The sequence below is a fragment of the Carassius gibelio genome, chromosome B7 (genome assembly GCF_023724105.1).
Source record: "Carassius gibelio isolate Cgi1373 ecotype wild population from Czech Republic chromosome B7, carGib1.2-hapl.c, whole genome shotgun sequence".
Classification (NCBI taxonomy): Eukaryota; Metazoa; Chordata; class Actinopteri; order Cypriniformes; family Cyprinidae; genus Carassius; species Carassius gibelio.
Window position 1 is genome coordinate 38,871,168 of NC_068402.1, and position 13,345 is coordinate 38,884,512.

The window sequence follows — 13,345 nt, forward strand, 5'->3', positions numbered from 1 at the left end:
AAAGTGAAGCGTGTCAGTGAATTTAACAGTTTTGCGTTTTGCTCTGGAACCAACAGAATTATACATTCAGTTAAAAAGGAAATATTATACAGTATTACAGTTAGTCTAAAATGGTGATTGTAGGAGTTGATCGGCAACCTCACCGCTAGATCTATGGAGTGAGATTTATGCCAAAACCTCACACACACACAAAATGTGTTTTACTCACACCCAACGATTCACAAACAAACTCAGTGTGGTTTGCAAATACAAAACATCACTCACAAAATAATGCATTTTGTTCTGCAAATAAAAAACGTAGCTATCAAACAAATACAGTACGTTTTACATATACAAAGAAACGTATGTCTTCAATGACAAAAATATCTTCCAAGTACAAACTTAAATCTTTCAAGTACAAAACAAAATCCTTCAAGTACAAAACAAAATCCTTCAAGTACAAAACAAAATCCTTCAAGTACAAAACAAAATTCTACAAGTACGAAAAATTGTTACGTGACTTTTGGCACAAATTTTCCGCCTTGCTGATCCACACGCAAATGCCTTCAGATCCACACACATGCTAGTAAACGGTCATGTAATTCGCACTCCACAACAGCGGGTTGCGCTGTTAGCGACTTGCTTGGCGCCGCCACCGACATGGAAACAGGAGAGAACAAGAAACGCTAGTGTGAGGGACGTTTTGAACACGATGAGCGGCCAACAGGTGAGTTTCCAGTCATTGCTGGTGAAAAATCAGCCTGAAGGGGTTGTTATTCGCTATAACAACCGTCTCGCTATACACGATCCCACTTATTACATTGCTACCTACAAAATAAATAAATAATTTGACAAAATTTATTCATTTTAAAAACGATTGTATTGCTTCTGCTAAAGAAAATAGTCCGTTCCGCATCCATATCAATGGTCTGTTTATCATGGCAAGGGTGTGTTTAGACCTCCAAATCAACCCTGGTCTTCTCCTGCTAGTGTCTAATAGAATATAGAGGCTTTATTCCATGTCAAATCAGTCAGAATCCAGGAAAGTGGTTGCAGCAACATCTCAGATGAAGAGTTTTTCTATATTATATTTGGGTCCCAAAACCAAGGCCTGTAAAATATTCATATTTTTTGTCAGTCCTTGAGATTGTCATTTTTATAGCATCAAAAACACTATCAGAGAACCATGTTTGGGCATTAATATCTTAAAGTGTTATTCATAGCCTCACCGAACTTTGCAGGATGGAAGACAAACATGTTCTTAGTATAACTGAACCAAAGTTTGTACTGCATGTCTATTGAGATTCTACAAGGCCGTAGACTTGGGTAAATGGCTAAACCCCTGATACTGGGGGTATTATAAACTCATTTTCTGCATCAATATGATATCAATCATTACATTTTCTTAATCGTAATCATAATCATGTGTCATTATTTGAGGTCTCTATCACTAATAATATGTAATAATTGATAGCCTGATTGCACTGTAAGTCGCTTTGGATAAAAGTGTCTGCTAAATGCATGAATTTAATTTAAATTAAATTAAATTTTAATTTAATTTAAATTTAATGGTCATGAAGATATTAAGAATGAACCAAAGTGTAGTTTTTGGTCATTTTACTGGTCATGTTCAGTTACACCAGTGTTTTTGACCTCATACATTTTTCCTCTTTTTCCCTCTCTCTAGGAACTGCTTGCACAAACAATGTTAGAGAGAATCCACACACGGCTCCAGCATATTGTCTGTCAGCAACCCCTTGACCTGGATTACCTTGAATTTGTGTGTTTTCAGGAGGCTGTTCTATTTAGTGCTGCCTCTAACCAGGTTCTCATCCTAAAAGGCATTTTAGATGCACTCTCAGAGCTGCACAAGTTGGTTAAAGGCGCGGACACACTAGACTTTAAACGTGCGGAAATATTTCGGACACCTCTGCGAATATGGGCGGGAGCAATAAAACGGTCTTTCCTCAATTATCACAACATGGATTAATATGTGCTTGTACTGTGTCTTTTGCGACGGCGTCGAAAGCGTCTTATTATATTGTACTCCCCATCTCTCTCTCTCTTTATAAATATATACACCCTAAGCAATAAAAAATTATAAAACATCCACATTCAAATGTATCATCTGTTCCTGTTGACACTACAAACCATGCAGATACTTTATTTTTTATAATCTTTTAAATCTGTATTATATAAAATAGGACGCTGCGCTACAACTAAAGTTATATAGCGCTTCCTTCATTTTTGAATTTCTGTACAGAGAGGTCACGCAGTGACGTAACAATCTTCTACTGGTCCCACATCTTCACGTGATGCGAATTCGTAGGTCAGAGTTCACCAAACTTAAACTTTGGAATGCAGCAAAATGCGGAATTTTTCGCATGAGCTTGCGTTTCCGGTCTGACGCATTCGCATGCGTATGAATGGAAGTCAATGGAGAGAAAAGTGCAGTGTGACCGCCCTATAAGAAACAGAAAATCAGGTCCCCATAGTAAAAAAAAAAAGAGAGAAAGATTTTTTATTTTTTTTGGTTGTTCCAGCCCCCCAGATGTTTTAAGATTGTATTCACACTACAATAAAAAAAAATACAATCTACATGTGTTTGGTTTGAACATTCATTACAACATTAAGAGAGCTGAAAGTCTTAAAGTCCGCTGCTAGCACTGCTTGAGGAAAGCTATTCTTCCTGCTGCCGCTGGCAGTCCTAACATGGGGCATGTCTGCTGGTCTGATTTGATTAAACAGAGAAAAATCAAACATTAGACCACCTCACTGATTCAGAAATATTTATTTGTGTAACTGTAACATCTTACAAACCAGTTATTAGCAGGGGCACTGTTCTGTAAATAAGTGTTCTTTTTGTATTTGTGCTGCATTATCATTGAATCAGGTCCTTTGCTGAGTACATTTTACGGTAAGCCTAGTAAGTGCTGGAAATACTCCACAGTAAGTAAGTAGATGTCTGAGCCATGTGATTGGGACTGTCCCAGGGGATTTATGGCTGCCCTTAGTGCTACCATTTGTTCATCACTCAGTACATCGCCCATCTCAGGAACAGTCACATCAGGCAGGCCACTGTCCTCCCAGTCCAAATGTGGTAGGTACAATACCTGAAAAGACATGTAAAGTGTTTATGTGGTTCTCAAACATTTTTACATCAAGGACCTGGACCACATTTGATAACATTTTGTAACAAACTCCAGAAATACACAATATTAATTCTGAGACTGAATAACATTACTTTCTTTGTCAATGTATGTTCAAATTAATGTCAATGGGATGCATTTTTTGGTAAAATTTATAAAGAAGTTTGTGGAAAAATAGTCTATTTCTAGAAAAAGTCAGAATTAAAAAGTTGTATGTATTTATATATACCCCTCCTTGAACCTCCCTCAAGGACCAGTGCCAAACCCATTGCCAAGTTTATTCTTACTGATTGAATATACTTTAATTCAAATAAAATCTTTGCACCTACTTCATACGTATAGTTCTTTTTAGCAAGGGTTAAGGGTTATTAACAAGCAGGTTATGTCCTAATTTTCAGCTTTAAAAAAATGCAGCACCCATGTATGCTGACAGCCTGCTGGTATGATATGGATGCAGAAAATGAGTTCATAATACCCTCAGTATCAGGGGTTTAGCCATTTACCCCAGTCTAGGGTCTTGTAGAATCTCAATAGACATGCAGTACAAACTTTGGTTCAGTTATACTAAGAACATGTTTGTCTTCCATCCTGCAAAGTTCGGTGAGGCTATGAATAACACTTTAAGATATTAATGCCCAAACATGGTTCTCTGATAGTGTTTTTGATGCTATAAAAATGACAATCTCAAGGACTGACAAAAAATATGAATATTTTTACAGGCCTTGGTTTTGGGACCCAAAGATAATATAGAAAAACTCTTCATCTGAGATGTTGCTGCAACCACTTTCCTGGATTCTGACTGATTTGACATGGAATAAAGCCTCTATATTCTATTAGAAACTAGCAGGAGAAGACCAGGGTTGATTTGCAGGTCTAAACACACCCTTGCCATGATAAACAGACCGTTGATATGGACGCGGAACGGACTATTTTCTTTAGCGGAAGCAATACAATCGTTTTTAAAATCAATAAATTTTGTCAAATTATTTATTTATTTGGTAGGTAGCAATGTAATAAGTGGGATCGTGTATAGCGAGGCGGTTGTTATAGCGAATAACAACCCCTTCAGGCTGATTTTTCACCAGCAATGACTGGAAACTCACCTGTTGGCCGCTCATCGTGTTCAAAACGTCCCTCACGCTAGCGTTTCTTGTTCTCTCCTGTTTCCATGTCGGTGGCGGCGCCAAGCAAGTCGCTAACAGCGCCACCCGCTGTTGTGGAGTGCGAATTACATGACAGTTTACTAGCGTGTGTGGATCTGAAGGCATTTGCGTGCGGATCAGCAAGGCGGAAAATTTGTGCCAAAAGTCACGTGACTGTTTTTCGTACTTGTAGAATTTTGTTTTGTACTTGAAGGATTTTGTTTTGTACTTGAAGGATTTTGTTTTGTTCTTGAAGGATTTTGTTTTGTATTTGAAGGATTTTGTTTTGTACTTGAAAGATTTAAGTTTGTACTTGGAAGATATTTTTGTCATTGAAGACATACGTTTCTTTGTATATGTAAAACGTACTGTATTTGTTTGATAGCTACGTTTTTTATGTGCAGAACAAAATGCATTAGTTTGTGAGTGATGTTTTGTATTTGCAAACGACACTGAGTTTGTTTGTGAATTGTTGGGTGTGAGTAAAACACATTTTGTGTGTGTGTGAGGTTTTGGCATAAATCTCACTCGATACATATTCTTTGTTCTGTTCAATTATATATTTTTTTCCCCCGATCCTGGTAAAATGTATATTTTTAGAGATGAACAAAACTATTGTAAATGTTTTGTTTTATATTGTTTGTGAATGTATAATGTGAATGAATGACTGAGAGGGAGAGAGAGGGGTACAAAGAGATGCTAGCCGCTCGCCCACCGTAATTCATAGATGCACCCGTCAGAAAACTGTCAAAAACATGGTACTCCCGCGTGAGATACGGTGGTTTTGATTAAAAATGGCTTTGAAGATATTATGATTGGTTAGTAAATTTTGACGAGTGTGCACTGTGGCGTGCAAACGCAGACGCTGGATCAAAGGTGTGTGAAAACATCCCTTTTCTGCTTTTTCTGCTCTTTTCTCGATCTTGTTTTATCTGAAACAGTCGGGTTCAGTATATTTTTTATACAGTTTAATTTATAACCTTTTTTAAAAGAACAGAATGTTTTTTCAACCTTAGTTAAATCGCTTTACATTATATAAATTATAGAATGTTTTATATATAAATGTGAAATAACAAAAATGTGTTTTAGATTATAGAAATTATATAATGTTATATATATATATATATATATATATATATATATATATATATATATATATATATATATATATATATATATATAAATGTGAAATAATTAAAATGTGTTTTCAACCTTTAATTGTTTGAGATTATATAAATTATAGGATGTTTTATATATATAAACGTAGAACACACAGATCCCATTTATACACTGCTCAGGAATGTAATGGGAGGGGGAGAAGCCGTATAACCACACACACACACACACACACACACACACACACACATAACCGTATAATTGTGATAAACTTCAAACAAGCTATATCTGACACAAACTTCAAACAGCTTCTGTCAAAACCACATGGTCGATGCATGGGGAGTCTTTCATATACCGTTATAATTTAGAACTAATTAGGTCAATAGGGTAAAACTTTCTGTCAAAACCACATGATCGATGCGTGGGAAAGGTCATAGGTTAACCCTTGAACTCATTTGTTCCGCCCATCCATCATAAGGTCACCGGAAGTTCAACCTGTCAAAAGGTCAAAGGTCAAAGTCATAAATCATCATGACAGAAGGTATAGAATATCTACTACTCCCCAAGGTTGGCTGTTTCCAGAAAGCGCAGAGGGTTGTGATCAGTCATAACCTGAAATTTTGCAAACACCATGTACTTAAATTTCTCGGTTACTGCCCATTTAAGGGCTAGTAACTCCAACTTGCACTGTAATACTGTTCATTTGTCCGTTGTGTGCCCCTCATGCTCATATTATTTTTCTACCACTCGTTTTCACTCCAGTCACACCCACATCAGTTATGATCTCAGTTTGTTTAAAAATAACCTCTTAAATAAAATTCTGTGAGTGCCTCCACATATAGCAAAAAGTCACAGTTTCTAAAAGGAAAATCACGTAAAAAAAAAAAAAAGGAAATGTCATCAGAATGTGTGAGAATTCACAGCCATCAGTCTAAACTGGCTTCAGAGATGAGCGCACTGTTAACTGTGTGTTGAACAAGTGTGCGGAAACTAACAAGTTCACACACTCTGTAGTCACGTGTTTCGAAGTCTTAACAGCTAATCCACCTTTTTCCTCAATGTGGAAGTAAGCCTATGAGTGAGTTTTCAGTTTCACTAGCCGCTATAGGTAAATAATGAGAGAATAACAATGTTAGTTATGTTGAGATATTGATGTAGATGTGTTGTGTTTACAGTGTGTTTGTTTATAATGACTAGAGTTATATAGTATCAGTTTATTTCAGTGTACTTTTGAAAAAAGCAGAGTTGAGTTTCAGTGATCACTTTATTAGATAGAATCAAACAACACCTAACTGCTATACAGTATTTTATAGAAACTTATTTTCTTCATCAGTATAGTGTGGGTGAAATGCAGCTCAATGGTCAGTTGGTGAGATCAGAGGAAGTTAACACCCACTGGATGAGATGATGGTGTTAAAAAGAAGAGCTTTAATTATAGAGTAAAGAGAAAGACTGACAGAAACAGAAAATGGCTGATAATCTTCACATGTATCTGCTGGGACGGATCATTATCTGTGCACTTCTCACAGGTAAAGACATCTGTTTATGAACTATATATATATATATATATATATATATATATATATATATATATATATATATATATATATATATATATATATATATATAGTATTGAGTGATTTTCTCTCGTGTTTGGTGTTTTATTAACATTAAAGGAATAATTCACCCAAAAATGTAAATAGGTTAGTGTTTATGTCAATCAGAAAAAGGAAACTCATTTGTTTAAAACTATTTTTGAGTGAACTCTATTTTGGAGAAGGTGGAAACCAAACAGTTGCTGGTTCACAGTGACTTCCAGAGTATTTTTTCTTCCAAAAAAAAAAAAAAAAATGTCACTGTGGCCAGCAACTGTTTGGTTATCCAGATTCTTCAAAATATATTCTTCTGTGTTCAGCACAAGAAAAAAATATATATATACTGTAAGTTTGGGACAACATGTGAGTGAATAAACAATGACAGAAATTGAATTTTAGGGTGAACTATCCCTTTAAGTACAGTGACAGCATGTTCAGTACTGTCCCTTTAAGAACTGCACACGCATCTGTTTCTCTCATTTAAGACATAACCAACTGATGCTATACATCAAACTTGTGTTTTCTGACAGTATTAACACAAAACATAACTTAGTTCAGTAATCAGGCACAGTTTGAAGATTTTTTTTTTTTTAAGCACATCAGAACAGCACACAAATAAAACATTTAAATAACCAGTAGGGCTTTAAATCAAATGCATTTTTTTTAAGCCTCATTGTTTTTATATAATGCATTTTATGGCATTTTAAAAGGTTGTTGTTCACTTAGGTCTGTTTTTATTACCACAAAAATGATCTGAGTACTTTGTAAATGTATTATTTGAAGGGGTTTGAAGTATCAAAGCCATTGTTAATTTGTAGTTGCCATTGCTACAAGAATCATGTTTGTTTTAGTTTTTTTTTTAGTAAAATTATGGTCCATTTTCGGAAAGTAACATGGAAACTCAGAGAATATTAAGTTGTTCATAGTTGGCATAGTTGTTCATCAGTTATGATCATTTGCAGTCAGCCCCAAACATGAGAGCGAGCGCGGCTGGGGGAATGGAGTTTGAACAAGCTATCTGGGATTCTAAAAAAAAAAAAATATTATTATTGTGAAAAGGTTACATGGCCTCGTCCTTTGAGCGAGTTGTGCTTGGCCTCAGTCGTGTTGCCAGATAGACGTATTATAAGCCGCCAAGGTTTTTTTTTTTTTTTTTTTTTTTTGATTTAGGAAGTGAATTAAGTGGGAGGTTGCAAGTTAGGGACAGCGATATCTTTATATTATTTAAAAAACTAAAGACTCATTGCTGTTTATTTATTGTTTATTTACTATTATTTATTTGTATTTATGTACTAAAATTTTTTATCATAGATTTTTATTTACATATTTATTTTTTCAATTGCAGCTCTGCATGCAGCAATACCTCAGTGCCAGATGAGTGTACTATAAGCGCCACCTGCTGTCAGAGATTGAATTAGCATTTTCATCAGAATCAGAAAGAGTTTTATTGCCAAGGGTTTACACACAGAAGAAATTTGGTCAGGAGCTTCCTGTACAGAAAGTACAAACATAGTGCAGACACACATATAATTAAGGAAATTAAACGAATAATAATAAATAGTAATAATAAAATATAAATTCAGACAATCTTATGTTTTTGTTTTGTGCACTTGCATGTTACATGTTACATATATTTTTGGTTTGTTTGCTTGTTTGCTCAGTGTTAGTTTGGCCAGTAACAGAGCGAAATAAACATTTAATAAATGTAAAAAAAAAGAATAAGAACTAAATAAATTGGCAACGAGAATGGGAATCAACTCATTTGATTGTAAAATAAATAAAATCCGGATCAGTGCATCCTTAACTGGAATAGTTAGGCCTATATGAAAGACCTGAAAAAGCATGGTTTATTTCAGTTTTATCTTTGAACTATTGTACCTATTTGTGAAAAATGGTTATTATTTATTACAATTCAATGTTACAGTGAAAAATGAAAACAATAAGTCTTATTTGATTGATTGATTGATTGATTGATTGATTGATTGATTGATTGATTGACTGATTGTGGCCAGTCCTGTGAAAATTTTGCCAGGGCAAGTAAAAAATAAAATAAACCTCTGGCCAAACCAGACCAGTAGAAAATGTCTTTAGCGTTAAGCCCTGTTAATACGATCAAAATCAGTGGCTTAACACTTGTACACAGATCTGTAGAACATGTAGGTTACATAATGATATGTTAAAAATAAAAACTTAAAATATGTACTTGAAAAGAACACAGGATGACTTTGAATAACATAACTGTAAAATTGTGAGGAAGAGCTGAGCAGATCTTACACATGTATTTCCAGGTCTGAGAGTGACTTCCTGCTTAAACAGGAAGTAATGGATACCAAAAAAGGTAGAAATATATATATGTAAAAGGAGAATGTATGTGTGTAAAGCAATAATATATGTATGTGTAAGGAGAGTGTATGTGTGTGAGAGTGCCAGAATGAATTATGGCTTGTATGGCCCCCCATAATGTTTACTTATTTATGTATATGTATATGTTAGCATACATACAAAACAATTATTTTTTTTCTCTTCCACTCTCAATACTCATGACTGAAGTGCCCTTGAGCAAGGCACTGAACCCCCAGTTGCTCACCAGGAGCTGGATCTATAGCTGCCCACTGCTCCAGGTGTGTGTTCACAGTGTGTGCACTTCTCACTGTGTGTGTGTGTGTGCGTGTGTGTTCACTGCTCTCATTAGGTCTCATTGCCTTTGTAAAGCAGGTTTCCTTTGTTGTCATTGTTGATAAGGGTGTTTCCCGAGGTTTCTGATTGGCTGGAAGTTCAGTAGTCGTCTTGGGAAGCCCGTGGTTGGGTGTAGTCTGACGATGGAGAGTTGTGCTTGTTTTGCTGGTTAGTTTTAGGCAGGTGCTCGAGGTCAGACTTGGAGACAAAGCGATACAAAACTTAACTCAGAACATGAAACTCTCAATGGAAAATAAAATAAACTGAAGTAAAAGAATAGAAGGAAATTTTGATAGGAAAAGGAGACTAGGTGCAATTTTGAGAAAATAAAACATTGTACTCAGATAAATGAAACTAAATGTTTGTGTCGTACCTGAACTAAACTCCTGAGCTATGCTTTGATTCAACCTCCCAACTTTTCTCTTTTTTATCAAAATGTATTAACTTTGCCATCACTTATTTTGCAATCAAATGTTTTTAACATTTCCAAACACATTCTCATGTTAGCGGATTACATATGAAGGTATTTTTGATTCAAATTAACTGAGCACCTGTGGCAGTGCGATTTGTAGTTGTAGAGAAAAGCCACACATGTGTATCAGTAAATTTGAAGTCACAGAGTGAAATGTTTTAAGAGTTGCAAACCTGTAGCCTTTTTTTCTCTCCCACAAACACAACACAACAGTTACACCTTCTCAAATTCTTCATTGCAGGTGCACAAATCCTATTCTACAAATCACACATTTAGAAACTCGTACGCTCACATTTTTGAAACAATTGCTGCAGTGAATGTGGTGCAAAACGCATTTACACACCCGCATCAAGAAATGTGCAGTCGTGGAGAAATGTTGAACATCCGCAAATCAGTACGTGAATTCATCAAATGAGAATTGCACACTTGTAGAATATTTTCTCAGAAATGTCTTGTATATTTTTCTAACACAAACACAAAGTACATAACTACAGCTTCTTGAATCTGCTGCGATGAAGCTCAAACACTGTTTTTTCGCTTTCAAGCGACAAGTTTCGCGCTCTCCCTTTTGCACCGAGATATTTGGTTCAAAAGTGATTTGTGCATCTGTGGGACTGTTTAGAGATTACAGAATTTCAGCCAATCAGAAGAGCTACTGAGCCAGTAGATATACGCCCCAAGCAGTTTTACGCCCCTGTTGTTCCTCAGGCTGCAGACCTATGACCTACTGTAAAATGTATTATTTATATATATTTATAAACTGTTTTTATATACAGAGATTGACTGATATATGATGTTGTGAATTTATATTAAGTTATATTTAGATATTAACCATATTCAGGCCATTAGACATACAGTACTGTGTAATCATATGGATCCTAAATTAAATATTTGCTTTACAATTCACAATTGCTCGTTATACAGCAACAGAACATGTTCTACATAGCATTTTATGAAGACCAACAAAATTTAACAATTTTCTAAAGTTCCAAGGGTCATTTAAAAGAAAGACAATATTGTTGTTCACAAAAAAAAATTATTAACACCATGACTTGGTTATTTCTTAACAGCATGACTCCTGTAGATGACTCTCCAATGGTTTGCCACTCTTCTTTAATTGTTTCTTTATCCTGCGGTCAAAGTGATCCCACTCACTGATAAAAATAAATAAAAAAGCAAAAGTTGCATAGTGGTAGAAAACAATGGTTATTTATAAATAATGGCAGGATGTCATGTTTCAATTTTTTTTTTCCTTTATAGGATCCTTACAGTACCTTGCGTCAATGACAGGTCCTCGAAGGAATTTCTCCTCAGCCTCCAAGATGGACACATCTTTCACAACAGCAAGAGCACAGATGATGGACTACCAGAGAAAGATTTATCACAGCCCAAATAAGCCAAGCATCATTTTGCTTTTTTTTTTTTTACAACAAAATCCAAAGTTCCTTTTCTATATTAAGCACAAAACTATTATTTTATAGAAATTATCTTACATTATGGATAAACTATTTGACATTAAAAACAATGTGAATATGACACCATGCAGAGCACAACTAACACACAAGACCATACCTCTGGAAAAGGGACATCCATAATGAATCGGATCTGGTCACTGGGTGTGTGTAGGTGTGCCATCCAAAATTGAAGTCATCTGAGTGTAGATAACATCAATTCGCTCCTGATCTTCAATGAACAATATTGATGGAACACTTGGAAAAAGTGTCAAGTCACTTTGATTGTTTTTTTTTTTTTTGTCCATTGATGATAGACTGTGGTTAGTTAAGTTTGAGTCAGACAGAACATCTGACTCAATCAAGTACTTTTGCCTCTCGAAATAAACTGATCCATCTTTTGAATTGATATCGCTATTCTTTCTTATTTAATTGATCAATCTTTTATAAATAATAAATGTTGCATCATTACACAATACAATCAACAACAAGTACTTTAGCAGATTATTTAACATACCTCATCCGTATCGCTTCAAGAAGGTCTGCTGCTATCATACATATAGATATGGTCTGCTGTTCTTATAAATGACTGGGCTCATATACTAATATACTGCCTTCCCCTACTGGACGCATGAGGAACAACAGGGGCGTAAAACTGCTTGGGGCGTATATCTACTGGCTCAGTAGCTCTTCTGATTGGCTGAAATTCTGTAATCTCTAAACAGTCCCGCCCACTACCTCTACAGATGCACAAATCACTTTTGAACCAAATATCTCGGTGCAAAAGGGAGAGCGCGAAACTTGTCGCTTGAAAGCGAAAAAACAGTGTTTGAGCTTCATCGCAGCAGATTCAAAGAAGCTGTAGTTATGTACTTTGTGTTTGTGTTAGAAAAATATACAAGACATTTCTGAGAAAATATTCTACAAGTGTGCAATTCTCATTTGATGAATTCACGTACTGATTTGCAGATGTTCAACATTTCTCCACGACTGCACATTTCTTGATGCGGGTGTGTAAATGCGTTTTGCACCACATTCACTGCAGCAATTGTTTCAAAAATGTGAGCGTACGAGTTTCTAAATGTGTGATTTGTAGAATAGGATTTGTGCACCTGCAATGAAGAATTTGAGAAGGTGTAACTGTTGTGTTGTGTTTGTGGGAGAGAAAAAAAGGCTACAGGTTTGCAACTCTTAAAACATTTCACTCTGTGACTTCAAATTTACTGATACACATGTGTGGCTTTTCTCTACAACTACAAATCGCACTGCCACAGGTGCTCAGTTAATTTGAATCAAAAATACCTTCATAATTACATTTCCACAATTGACAACAATTCCTCAACAAATATAAAATATAATAATTAAATATTATAAAAATATTAATCTGACGATGGTGACAAAAACCTGCATTTGTAGTCATTTTAACATAAAATACATCAAATCAGATACTGTATTATAACAAACACAACTAACAGTGAGTATGTTAATGTTTATTACACTTTGTTCAAGATTCACATTTAATAATTTTGATTATAATTTTTGGAACACGACCGATCTATTTTCTCTATTCTCTGAACATTATGTCTGTTGCTAACATGAAGAAATAAATCCATTAGGTGTTTATCTCTTACATTCAGCAGAATCTTAATATTCACATTTAAACATCTGAACATGATCCAAAGAGTATCAGAACATGATCAGAATGTAAATCAGCTGTATTATGTGTAAAATATGATCACTTCATGTTGAATGTCATCTCCATCAT

At 35.2% G+C, this 13,345-nt stretch overlaps 1 protein-coding gene and 2 long non-coding RNA genes across 3 annotated transcripts; 1 reads left to right on the forward strand and 2 right to left on the reverse strand.

Annotated features, from left to right (window-relative positions):
* Nucleotides 1-657: 657 nt before the first annotated feature.
* On the forward strand, nt 658-2,066 carry LOC127961576 (uncharacterized). The gene is made up of 2 exons (XR_008154472.1): nt 658-706; nt 1,667-2,066. It is a non-coding gene; the product is annotated as an uncharacterized LOC127961576 (long non-coding RNA).
* A 685-nt stretch (nt 2,067-2,751) lies between these two features.
* LOC127961568 (uncharacterized) lies at nt 2,752-4,361 on the reverse strand. The gene is made up of 2 exons (XR_008154464.1): nt 4,232-4,361; nt 2,752-3,092 (listed from the first exon to the last, which is right to left on the reverse strand). It is a non-coding gene; the product is annotated as an uncharacterized LOC127961568 (long non-coding RNA).
* A 6,483-nt stretch (nt 4,362-10,844) lies between these two features.
* LOC127961562 (PWWP domain-containing DNA repair factor 3A-like) lies at nt 10,845-12,408 on the reverse strand. The gene is made up of 3 exons (XM_052560747.1): nt 11,702-12,408; nt 11,404-11,492; nt 10,845-11,283 (listed from the first exon to the last, which is right to left on the reverse strand). The coding sequence occupies exons 1-3, from the start codon at nt 11,762-11,764 to the stop codon at nt 11,193-11,195; spliced, it is 243 nt and encodes an 80-aa protein (XP_052416707.1). The 5' UTR covers nt 11,765-12,408; the 3' UTR covers nt 10,845-11,192.
* Between the last annotated feature and the right edge of the window lie 937 nt (nt 12,409-13,345).